The sequence below is a fragment of the Aethalodelphis obliquidens genome, unplaced genomic scaffold (assembly GCF_003676395.1).
Source record: "Aethalodelphis obliquidens isolate GAN/ISIS:26980383/991018 unplaced genomic scaffold, ASM367639v1 scaffold36, whole genome shotgun sequence".
Taxonomy (NCBI): Eukaryota; Metazoa; Chordata; class Mammalia; order Artiodactyla; family Delphinidae; genus Aethalodelphis; species Aethalodelphis obliquidens.
Genome location: NW_020837980.1, coordinates 10,523,858 through 10,537,100, shown reverse-complemented (window position 1 = coordinate 10,537,100; position 13,243 = coordinate 10,523,858). Strand labels below are relative to the sequence as shown.

The window sequence follows — 13,243 nt, the reverse complement described above, 5'->3', positions numbered from 1 at the left end:
TACCAATAATAATGACAGCTGACATATATGGAGCATTTAGGGGAGAAGTGTAATATATAATTAAACTAAATACATTAAAATATATAATTAAAAGTGTGATATAAAGTTATACATCTGAGTTAGCAAAGGAGTGATTTAGCATTATCTTGCTGAAAGGGAGTGGAGGGCTGCTTTGTTCAACTGACAACACAGAGCCCAGCTCACTCACCTGCATTTCTGCCCAATCAACACACACTACTTTCTTCCCACAGGGAGCGTGAACGAAGCCTAACAATTAACTGACAACTTAGCTTCCTGATAACAAGCTAGAAATCTTTCACTGAGAAATAAGAGGGCCCGGGTATAGACACCCTTTGATGCAAACTGATTCTCCAGGATTTCTATAAATTAGTTAGTCATTTCAGAATCTCTTCAGAAGAATACACAGGTAACCTTTTTTCAAGTCTACCCATTGAACTGGTTCAGCCCTTTGTAATGACTGTGCACACACAGAGTGATGTGATGACTTTCACTTTCTAAGAAAAAAGCATTTTTCCTTTATTATTCAGGGATGGTTCCTTGGTCTTGCAGCTGGTACACAGAGACACAAAATTCATGTGCACACACTTGAAAAAGAAAATGTTTCCTGCTATCTTACTGCTGCAACTTACCGGATAAGATGGGAAGTTAGTTTGTATTTCTTTAATCATTTCTTCTCTTCAAACCTATTTTCTAGCACAAAGTCAGTTAGTATGATTGAAAGTCCTCATCTATAAAATCCTATTTTGGGTTTCTTTAAAATCTTTTCTATTTGATGAGCTGTTAAAGGAGATTGCTTCCTTATCTCTTCTTCATTTCATAGCAAGTTGATATCAGTATTTGTACAAAGAAGATGCTGTGAATGGGCTTACTCAACCTCAATTCCACCCTTTTTCTAGCTTCCTGCTAAAGCTGGATTGCTTTAAAAACTGCCCCTCCTGGACTTCTTTGCAACTAGTGTTCTGGATGTAAATTAACCTTACCCACTAGATGCACTTGAGGGAGGTTTGGAGGGAGGAGGTGAGTTGAAACCCATCTTCCTGGCCCTGTTTCTGCCAATGGCAGTGGCCACGGTGGTTTTCTAATCCCTAAACCACAGTTATGGCAGTAAAGTTCTTGGGCTAAGTAATTCCAGGAGCCACCTCTTGACTCCAACTCCTCTATTCGCCTAACGATTTTTTAAGTGCCTAATGCCCAACATGAAATATCCTTCTGCTAAAAACACCTAGGAAGGGCTTCCCTGGTGGCACAGTGGTTGAGAGTCCGCCTGCCGATGAAGGGGACACGGGTTTGTGCCCTGGTCCGGGAGGATCCCACATGCCATGGAGCGTCTGAGCCCGTGAGCCATGACCGCTGAGCCTGCACATCCGGAGCCTGTGCTCTGTAACGGGAGAGGCCACAACAGTGAGAAGCCCGCGTACCGAAAAAAAAAAAAAAAAAACGCCTAGGAAGATTTCTGACTAATGCAATTATACTCTTCATTCCTCAGTCTAAAGATGCAGTATATGAACCAGGACAACATTAATCAACCTAAAACATTTACATAAGGCTTTGTAGTTTGCAGCATACCTGGACATGCATTATATGACATGTCCTTGACCTCAACTCTGTGAGTGGACAGGGACTGCTCTCGCCACTGCACAAATGAGAAAGCTGAACCTCAGAAGAGTTAGGTGACTTAGCAAGGCATTTAGTTAGGAAGAGATGGAGACAAAATTCAATTCTACATTTTATGACTGTTAATCGTTTGCTTTGACATAAGGAAGGCTCCCAAGGGCAAATGAAGAAGAGAGAAAAAGCACAAGGATGCTGGCCATGAATTAAACCTTCTATTTCCTATTTTAAAATAAAGTTTTTCAACTGTATCATTATACATACTCTAAAACCGTTAAATTGGATGAAAACACCTAAGAATGAACTAGCAAATGGGAGCTATTTCACAGACCATGTGACTTTGGATCTGGTACTGCCTGTGCCTCCAACTTTATAAGATGCCTCCTCTGTAGAATCTTTGCTATTAATACAGATATATGTTTTCCACCTCTGACCATGAATTCTCTTTCTGCACAAGCATCTGGCCAAACCAAGAGTAGCGTGAAGACGTGGGGAAGCCGACATTCATTTCTCAATTTCTCCCTAACGGCAATTTCACCTAAGATCCACTTCCCATCTCCAACTACGGCTCCCTAGAAATAAAGACTTCCTTTTTCCCTCCACTAGCTACATAGATATATTTTAGTAAAACATTTGATTTCAATGCTTAGGAAACCACAAAGAAAAACATTAAGGAAGCAAAGCTTGATTCAGACCACTTCAAAAAGTGGTCAAATACTTTCTCTCCATCTCCACCACTCCTACACTTCATAGCAGTAATCTAACCACAGGGTTAAGATTCACAAACTCTAAGAAGCAACTTCTGACCATATGGTCCCCACTCCCTGAGTATCAGCCCTAAGAAAACATTCCAGTGTTGCAAATCTTCAAGATCATACCAGAGCCAACCTCAAAGCACTGGAATTCCACAATTCCCTGATCTTGCTTCCTTCTCTGCTTGCTTTCTTCAGTCTCATATGACTCACATCAGAAGGGCTAGGAAATCTGTTACTCTGTAATATCCTACTGCTGCCCCTGCATCACGAAAAAATGACAGTATAAAGGGAAGCATTTCTAATTCAGAAAAGTAAGAAGATGAAAAGAAGTAGATCTGATTAGTTAGGCAAAATCAATTATCCCTTTCCTATGATATCAAGACATAGAAGAGACTATATTGAAAGGCAACAAACTCTGTACTAACCTGGGGGAAGAGAGAATAAGTTGAATTGTCAATGGTGAATGAGTATAAAAACTCCCCATCGTACCACATGCTCTTCCCCATGGGGGAATTCATTTTAGTCATAGCAAAGAGATGGGCGGGGTCACAGCAGTCTTCCATCTGTTTCCTAGGAGAGAAAACAGAGAAAGAAAAGAACAGCAGGTTAAGTGAGCAGCAGACTCATTCACTTGTCATTCCCACAGAGATGTGCAGCCTTACTTCAGTGCCAGCTCACAAAAGCATCTGTGTCTCCAGGGTGATTAGACTACTATTAATTCATTCTTTCAGCCATCAGAATGCATGACTGGAATATTTCATAATTTTTAAAAAGTTAAAAAAAAACACGTCAGCTGGTAGGACTGTAAATTGGTTCAGGCACTATGGAAAACAGTATGGAGACCCCTCAAAAAATTAAGACTAGAAACACCATGTGACCCAGCTATTCCACTTCTGGGTATTTATCACACAAAAGAACACAAAAACACTCATTGGAAAAGGTATATGCACCCCCATGTTCACAGCAGCATTACAGTTGTCCCTGGGTATCTGCAGGGAATTGGTTCCAGGACCTGCCTCAGATACCAAAATCCACAGAGGCTCAAGTCCCATAATCGACCCTCTGTATCTGAAGTTCTGCCTCCACGGATTCAACCAACCTCAGATTGTGCAGTACTGTATGTATTTATTGAAAAAGTCCATGTATAAGTGAACCTGTGCAGTTCAAGCCCATGTTGTTCAAAGGTCAACTGTATTTACACTAGCCAAGATATAAAATCAACCTAAGTGTCCATTTATGAATGAATGGTAAAGAAGATGTGGTATATATACACCACGGAATACTACTCAGGCATGAAAAAGAATGAAATCCTGCCATTTTTGACAACGTGTATGACCCTTGAAGGTATTATGCTAAGTGACATAAATCAGATGAGAAAGACTGTCTGATTTCACTCATATGCAGAATCTAAGAAAACAAAACAAAACAAAAACAAACTCATAGTTGCAGAGACCAGATGAGTGGTTACCAGAAGGGAAGGAGGTTGGAGGGTGGGAGAAATTGGGTGAAGGGGTCAACTGTCTGCTGATGGATGGTAACTAGACACATGGTGGTGATCAATTTGTAGTGTATGCAGATGTTAAATTATAATGCTGTACTCCTGAAACTGATATAACTAAACAAAAAGAAAGAAAAACATCAGCTCTCACATGCAGTTGAAATATGTCCAAAGGCAAAAATAATCATTATAATTACAGATTGATGGATTTAAACCTCCAGGAGCAGAAAAGGCTTGGATGGCTAATGCATCTTCATGGTGATTTAACAATCAGATGGTTACATTTGGGGACCACGGACTTTACGTGACCTGTACGGAGTAGGGAATATGCAGAGGAGCCCCAAAGAGGGTGCACGTCCCCCCAAACTGAGGGCATGATCAAAGAACCACCCCTGGGAAATCCTTTTAAATAGAAACAGAATGAGATGAAGGATGTGATTTCAGGCACCGGTGAAGCAACCTGCCTTTCAACTGGTAAATTGCGGGCCTTTCCGGTTCTCATTTTGTCCGATCTCTCAGAAGTGTGGGACACAGCTGAGCACCGGGACTTGGCGAAGGTCTCCTCACTCTCTTTGTGTCTGAAACACCAGGGTCTCCTGGGTCTCCTCCCCTTGTCCTGGGCTGCCTCGCTGACGCTCCTCTGCTTGCCCCTCACGTGGTGGCCATGTTACTATTCCATAGGCTAAGCTTCACATTCTCCTCGAATTCAAAGCCTGTCAGAAACCAATTCCATTTCCTCACTGAGCCTTCAGGAGTAAAAGAACTCATTGCCCAGTCCCACTTCTAGAAGGACCAATAAGACAAATCGCTGACATACACCACTTCTGAATGGCGCCCCTAAATAGACCTGCTTGCTCAGATATCTTTGGCCACGAGTGGTACCCAAGCTTAGATCTGACGGGATGAGGAACTAGAGTACAGTCATCCCTGGTCTCCTCGAGGTTGGTTCCAGGACACCCCCCCATACCAAACCCCATGGATGCTCAGTCCCTTATATAAAATGGCACAGTGTTTGCAGACAACCTACACAATTTCTCCCATGTACCTTAAATCATCTCTAGATTACTTTTTAGTGCACTACCTAATGCAGTGTGTTATGTAAATAGCTATAACTACAATGCAAATGCCATGTAAATAGTGGCCAGTGTGAGGCAAATGCAAGTTTTGCTTTTTAGAACTTTCTGGAAGTTTTCATTTTTCCAAATACTTTCCATCTACCCATTGGTTGAATCCTCAGAGGCAGAATCTGAGGATGAGGATTTGGGGGCAACTGTACTTGGGTTCAACTATCGGCTCTGCCACTTACTGACTCCATAACCCAGGAATGTTACTGGGCTTCAGAAACGGCCTCAGAGACTGTTCTTGAGAATTCCCTGAGAATGCACAGGTGAAGCATGTAGTACAAGTCTGACCTCGTTGCAGAGATGAATAAATCGGGTCAGTGCCTGGAACTCTTCCCAACACCTGGTGCTTTCTCTGGTACTTTCTGGCTGGCTTCCCCTTCACAAAAGTTTCAGCAGAAAGGACAGGGGAGAGGGGCTCGGGAAAATGGCCTTCATCTTTCAAAGTTGCTAGAATGTGCGTCCCTCTTGCTTCTACGTCATCATTCCATCAGCTGCTCTTTCCTTGCCTCCTCCATCTTTGGTAATTTTTATTGTGTTTCATTACCCAAAAGGCAGCCTGAACAGAGGCAGGAAAGTTTTATAGTGAATTGCCTACATCTTCTCAAAAAACCATCCTAGGTACTATAGTCAGTCAACATAGAACTAGACATGGCTTAAGACTGTCTTTAAAAACGAGGAGAATTATCTTAAGCATGACTCTCAACTTTTGGGGGTGAGTAAATTTTTGAGCCCCTATTCCATTTCTGGTGATATCTTACCACTTTTAGTCCTTACAGTAACCCTAAGAGATAATTAAGGGAATTATTATCATTATTATTCCTAATTCACATCTGAGGAAATGTATTAGGGCCATCACGGGACATGCTTTTTCCTCTCTGCATGCTGCCTGTTCAGGACCATTTTGACTCACCCTTACCTTTCTCTTTCCTGAAGGAATGCTTTCCAAACACCAGCCAAACACCTGCAACACACCAGGTGCCTTCCTAGATCTTTTCCCACTTAATTCTCACAGTGAGTGACCTTGGAGCTACACAGCTTTAGGATTCTTTTTTTCAGTAATTTAACTTGGGGCACGTCACTAGTGAGGTGGTAGGGCATGATTTTGCTCCCAGGTCTTTTTACTTCATATCTGGTACTTACTTCCAGCCGGACCACAGCTCTCACTTCCAAACCAAACTAAACTTGCTATTGAGCACAAAGTGCTACAGGAAATTCAGAAGAAAAATTTGTCCCAGCCATATAATGACACCCCATTTAATCTTTATTAAGCTAGCAGCTTACATATCACTTTGCACTGGCTTCCTCTATTCATCCCCCAAAAAACTAAGATAGAGCTGATTACATTACCTTAAACTTACAGACAATGGAACTGAAGCTCAGAGCAAGAGACCTGTTCAAGTCAAGTTCATGAGGTTCCTGCACTGTTGGTGGGAATGTAAACTGATTACAGCCTCTATGTAGAACAATATGGAGGTTCCTTAAAAAACTAAAAATAGAATTACCATATGATCCAGCAATCCCACTACTGGGCATATACCCTGAGAAAACCATAATTCAAAAAGATACATGTACCACAATGTTCATTGCAGCACTGTTTACAATAGCGAGGACATGGATGCAACCTAAATGTCCATCAACAGATGAATGGATAAACAAGGTGTGGCACATATATACAATGGAATATTACTCAGCCATAAAAAGGAACGAAATTGAGTTATTTGTAGTGAGGTGGATGGACCTAGAGTCTGTCATACAGAGTGAAGTAAGTCAGAAAGAGAAAAACAAATACCATATGCTAACGCATATATATGGAATCTATTAAAAAACAGTACTGATGAACCTAGTGGCAGGGCAGGAATAAAGATGCAGACGTAGAGAACAGACTTGAGGACAGAGCGGGAAGGGGAAGCTGGGACGAAGTGAGAGAGTAGCATTGACATATATACACTACCAAATGTAAAATAGATAGCTAGTGGGAAGCAGCCGCATAGCACAGGGAGATCAACTCGATGCTTTGTGATGACCTAGAGGGATGGGATGGGGGGTGGGGAGGGAGGCTCAAGAGGAAGGGGATATGGGGATATACGTATACATAGAGCTGATTCACTTTGTTGTACAGGAGAAACTAATACAACATTGTAAAGCAATTATACTGCAATAAAGATGTGGGGGAAAAAAGTTCATGAGGTTAATAAATGTTTGCTTAATTATTGATTAAATGTGTGTTAGATGGACTCAAATTCACATGTTTTCCCTCAGCTTCATCATGCTCAGGGCAATCATACCCTGAGTGGGAAAACCAAATACTCGACAGAAAATAGAAAGTGTCACATGTGTACAAAGACTTTTAAAAATCTAAGAGTTACAGCAAATTCAAAATAATCATAGCACCATTTGCAATATGGGAGTGCTTTTCTTAGAAACTTTTGGACTTTTCCCTCCATCCAGAGTGCCTTCCCATCTCCTTTCTGCCATGCGCATGTCTGGAGGGTGGCTGAAAAGGGACCACAACATAGAAGTATGTTCACCCCCCATGCCTGAGAAGGGCCCACATGAGCTCACCAGCTGTATGGGCTACAACCACAGAAGCAAAAGCAGTAGTGGAAATAGCACTCCCAGCAGTAGAAGTGGTAATCATGGTAGTAGCAGTAGCAATGTTTTTTACAGAGTGCTTGCCTAACACTGTGCTAGGTTTGGGAGATATAAAATTGAATTTCACCTCCATCCAACCTGCAGGTGACCCTGCAGAGAAGACACATACCAGCTTTTAGAATGTTTAGAAAATTTGGTTCCCACCCCCTTTCTCATGCTTTGCATTAATGCTGCCCATTATTTGTGGCAGGCAATAAAATCACAGAGTTAAAAAAGTAAACCCATTTTTAAATTCAAGTTTAAATCTGCAGATTATTATGTTTCCGTTAAATGTGAGTTGAGTATTGGAGTTAAAATGTAAATGCTTTTTATTATGTGAATTCAAGCTTCAGCAGAGCTCCTGCTAAATGATGCTATAATTGCATCATGAAGGTAAGTATTAGGGAAGCCTGGGAGCCACTTGCTAAAAACTCACTCAGGTTCTCATCCCCTCCCAGTGAAAGCCATGCATATCAACTAAGCCAAGAAGACCTCACTGGCTTATTGTGCCAGGAAGACTGAGGTTCCGGTGAAACGAAACAGACAAATAAGGGTGGAAACCCAACCACTCAGTTAATAATGCCCAGTATCAGCATGAACCTTGCTGAAACTCTCTTGGATGCCATGTTCATCACTTTGGTCACCAGACATGAAGGAGGTTGGGAGGCTGTCACTCCAATGACTGACACTATCGTGCCCCTTCTGAGGAAGAACTGAATTTGAGAAAGCGGAGGTGAAGGAGAGTTTCACTTTGGTCTCAGTATTTGGCCAAACTCTGCTGTCACACTCCAGCTTTAGACTCAGCTAAACATCCAACTCAATGCCATTTCTGGCCTCCTTGTACACGTATGTGACAAACGCTTGTGTGATCATTTCCTTCACCATCGTATCTAAATAGGGTGTTGATGTTAGTAACATAAACAGGGAATGTCACTAGAGTTTGCTGTTTACAACTGAATGTGTAATTTAAAATTCTGATAGGCAGCCTAGAAGTAGATGGAGTGAAAAATCTCCTTATATGCTTTCTATGTTGAATTTCTATCCATCAGGTGAAATATAAATGTATCTTTAATACTTCAAAAGGAAAATGTTGCAATAATAAACTTATTGTGAAAGTTATTAATTTTATGTATAAAAATTATGAAGGATCTTCAACTACAGAGGAGAATAAATTGTCAGTTAAAGGAAATATTAAGTGTGCTTAGCATAAAACCTTAGGAAAAATACTGCGTCATTTTTTTACCAACAAATATATATAAAATTTTAAGCAATAATATAAGGAAGAATAACAGAGTTGAGATTACATGAAAATTCTAATCTTTGTAGAATTAGTTGATATACTAGCATTAAAAATATTAAACACGGGGCTTCCCTGGTGGCGCAGTGGTTGAGAGTCCGCCTGCCGATGCAGGGGACACGGGTTCGTGCCCCGGTCCGGGAGAATCCCACGTGTGGAGCGGCTGGGCCGCTGAGCCTGCGCGTCCGGAGCCTGTGCTCCGCAATGGGAGAGGCCACAACAGTGAGAGGCCCGCATAACGCAAAAAAAAAAAAAAAAAAATTAAACACATAACCCTAAGAACTTTATTTAATTTTCAGTTATTTAATTCCATTTAGACAATGAGTTGCTCAGGGGAAAAAAAAAGTCCTAGTTGGGAACTCTTCATATGTGGGATTAATAGTTAAACACCAAATCTGCCCCTAAAAATTTCATGAGAATAGAAAACCCTATAAACAACACCATGAAAAATCATCATGACCCAGTCATAATAGAAAGTTCCTCATATCCTTAACTGCTTTATTCTTCTTAATAGCACTTATGCTATTTATATGCTATATGTTTTATCTATACTTTTATTGTCTGTCTCCCCAAATCCCAGAATTTAAACTCCATGAGGGCAAAGACTTTTGTCTTCTGTTCACTGTTCTGTCCCCATCCCCTTAAATGGTGGCTAAGACACTGAATTGGTGCTTAATAAATGTTGATCAACTGGATGAACAAATTACAAGTTGGAAGAAAAGAAGAACATGTTACAGAACCTCAACGCACATTTTGTCCTCACTCATCAAAATTCAAATTGAAGAAGTAAATTCCTTACACTTGCAGTCTATGGACACCAACAGACAAAAGACTCTTGTCAAAATAACTGCTATAGGTGGGTAAACATTTTCAGTAGTAGCAGATCCAGGATTTTGAAGATCTGCTGAGTGGTGAATCCCAAGTTCCTTACACTGTGCACTAAACATTAGTGTGATTACAGCGAGCCTCCCTTTTGGATCGCAGGCCTGCAGCACAGGCACCACAGGAGCGGTCCATCAGCGGATGGTACTGATAAATTCTGTTTCCTTCACCAGTGCCAAACTTTCAAAGTTTAACTTATAAAATTTTAGACAAGTTTTCAGGTTTCATCTTGCCTCCAAAAAATTCTTTCTAGTCTAGCGATGCCTGACTTCAGTCAAGTACCGATTTTAACATTTGACTTTTGGCCAAAATGTATATCTAACGCGTTTCCTCCAGACAGTTCAATCGATAGCTCTTGTTGTAAACCGTCCTGAGTTAAGTTCCTAAAATTCCTGTTAGACTAGTATATGTCAACTCCTTGGTTAATGTAACTCCAGATCCACTGTTGAAAACATGCCCACATACCACATCAGAGGATAATATATATAAAGTCCTTAGCACATTGTATGGTTTCAATAAGTATTCATTTCATTCTCCTTCATATTCAGGCACCATTCGATTCTGCTTGCCTCCCACCATCCTAGGTTATGACTGTTGCCCAGATACAACTATTAATAGTTACCTCGCCCCTTCCATTCCCAAACATGTCCCTATTTGGATGATAAATTATACGTTCACTCCATTAAGAGTAGAAGATAAACAGAGGGCTCTTCTTTAAGTGAAGAATCTGGTGAGAAATTCCTTATTCTAAATATGGAAACGGCAGATTTCACAGAGATTATGGCAGGTAGGGTTTGTACCATCCTGAAGTTGGTTTTCACCCTAACTTAAAGGAATCTTTGTCTTAAATCACCCATTTTGAAGCAAGTATAAAAGTCAGGAGTCACAGTTGACTGAGGGCCCAGGATCTAGAACAAGCACTAGCAGAAGCTGCTCTGAAGTGAATGAACAGCAGGGCCCTGCCTGTAGGAGACTTGGGAGCAGGTGGTGACAATACCATCTCTGTGGCAAAGGCCACACCCTCTGTCCACAGTATTGTCCCCTCAATGGCTTACATCCCTGACCTAAGAGATTCAAAATACACACTCGATACAGGGTAGAGATTTGTATTCACCTTATTTCTCTGTAAAACTCCCTTGAATGGTATGGAGGCGAATTAGTTTCATGAGATTATCACTTAAAATAATGTTTTCTACAGATATAATAAAAAAGGCTTTTCAAAGATTAATCTCTGGATCATTTGCCAGGACTACAGAAACAGAGAAAAACAACTCTTGCATACTACTTAAGACAGCAAGTAATCTTTTATTTAGTGGCATTTTATTCTTCACATTTGAAATGACTGTATTACAAGGAAAAAGTATTCCAAAGAGAGGTCGATCTGTGCCCCGTGTAATTTGCATTTCTCTCCCACAGGCAGAGCAGACTTACAGGAGAAACTTTTGGAAAACAAGTATTTCAAAGATGATCTGGTTTTCCCTAACACATATTTGTTTTGTAGTGTACTTAACAAGTACACTTGATTGTTTGAATTGAAGAGCATAAATTTTTCCAGGAAGGATTTCAATAAGCACTTACCTGCAGTCTTCCTACTTATGCTTATCTGTCTATACAACTAGAAAAGATCTAGTGTTATCCTTTGAGAATCACCGGTTTGCTTTTTTGGTAACTGAAACTGACTGGGCTCCTTTGAACAGTGCTCATTATTTGATTCACTCAATAAGTATTTATTGAGAACTTTCTATGTGCCCAGTGTTGTTCCAGGCACTAGGGACAGAATGGGGGCCAGGAGAAGGAGAGCCTGGAATACTTTGCCCTCTTAAATTCTAATGGAGAAGACAGACAAAAGATGAAGTATGTGAGTAAGGGGTGGGGGTGTAATTTTCAACAGGAGGCTGGGTAAGTCCTCACGGGGTAGGTGACGTTTGAGTTTACTCAGAAGGAGGTAAGGAAGTAAGCAATATAGATATCCAGGCTATCCCAGAGAAAAGCATTCAGGGAGAACAAACAAGTACAAAAGCCTTAAGGCAGGAGTGACCCTGGTATGTTCAAAGAACATGGAGAAAACCAGCGAAGCTAGAGTAAGGAGAGTGTGGCATGGTGCGGGGAAGGCGGGTCGCAGGGAGAGGATCATGCAGGACTGCGCACATGTGGTTTTTACTCCAGTGAAAAGAGTAGAATCTGCCCTCACCATCAAACTTCTTGTGGCATCATCCATAGACCCTCAAGGATAAATCCAACTCCAAAATCACACAAAGACATTTGGATTTTCCTGAAATTGTAATGGAGGGGGTTGGGTCACCACACCACAAAAACTTCTTAAAGTCTCCCAGTGAGTATCTGTCTTTTCCCTGGATACAATTCTATCATTTCCTCTAACCATCCCCAAAGCCAGCCTTTTCTCCATCACCTCTCTCTCTTATCCTGAGAAACTTCACTTGATGAAGCCCTCTAATTTTGACTCCCTTTCTAATCATTTAACATCAAACTTAGGTATGAAAAGACCAATTATACATACTCCTTTTGGATTTTTTTCCCCTCTTTTGAAGAATGGAAGGATTTGAAAGACAAAGAAAATTTTCCTGTTGTATATGTTTAATTTTATGAATAAAGATATTTCTCTCTTGGTCTCTTATCAGGATCATGACAAAACAGCTAAATGGATATATACCAAATTTGGATAATATATTTTTAGTGGTATGAAACTTAAAAACATGGGTTTGGAGGAATGCAACAAATTCACTTTTGGAGGCTTGGGTAGGAGCATAGGGAAGGGGCAAGTGCATCCCCTCAGAGAAATAAGTGGGCAGTCATCCATGAGAACATGAGGTTTTGAAAATGAGGTCTAGATCAGAAGCACCAGTACCCACGTAAACCACCACACTCAGTATACTGAGTTTTAAACTTCTGCCCAAGTGGCAGATGCCAAATCTGCCACTCAAATCACGAGTTACACTGATTTACAATTGAGCTGTTTCTCCAATGCACAAGTTTACACGGTAAAGGGGGATGCAGCAGGGATTTCTTTATGTAATCATGGTTAATGATGTTCCTGAATAGCACTAAGAGAAATTATGTTTTAAATATGGGAACTCTATTCAGCTGAACCACACATTAGACCAGATGAACTTAACAGATATACATAGAACATTCCATCCAAAAGCAGCAGAATAAACATTGCTTTCAAGTGAAAATGGAACATTCTCCAGGATAGATCACATGCTATGCCACATAACAAGTCTTAGTAAATTTAAGAAGATTGGGATTACATCATGTATCTTTCCCAACAACTATGAAACTAGAAATCAACTACAAGAAAAACACTGCAAAAAACACAAACAGTTGGAGGCTAAACAATATACTATTAAACAAGCAATTGGTCACTGAAAAAAATCAAAGAGGAAATAAAAAAGTGCCTGGAGAC

The 13,243-nt window shown here is 40.7% G+C and overlaps 1 protein-coding gene across 4 annotated transcripts in view; it reads right to left on the bottom strand.

Annotated features, from left to right (window-relative positions):
* Nucleotides 1-13,243, bottom strand: part of ST8SIA1 (ST8 alpha-N-acetyl-neuraminide alpha-2,8-sialyltransferase 1) — a 149,971-nt gene that overhangs the window by 89,292 nt on the left and 47,436 nt on the right. For all 4 annotated transcript variants that reach the window (XM_027129442.1, XM_027129446.1, XM_027129445.1 and 1 more), the window contains exon 2: nt 2,813-2,957. In XM_027129442.1, the coding sequence (XP_026985243.1) occupies nt 2,813-2,957 (145 nt within the window). The remainder of the gene's footprint in view (nt 1-2,812; nt 2,958-13,243) is intronic.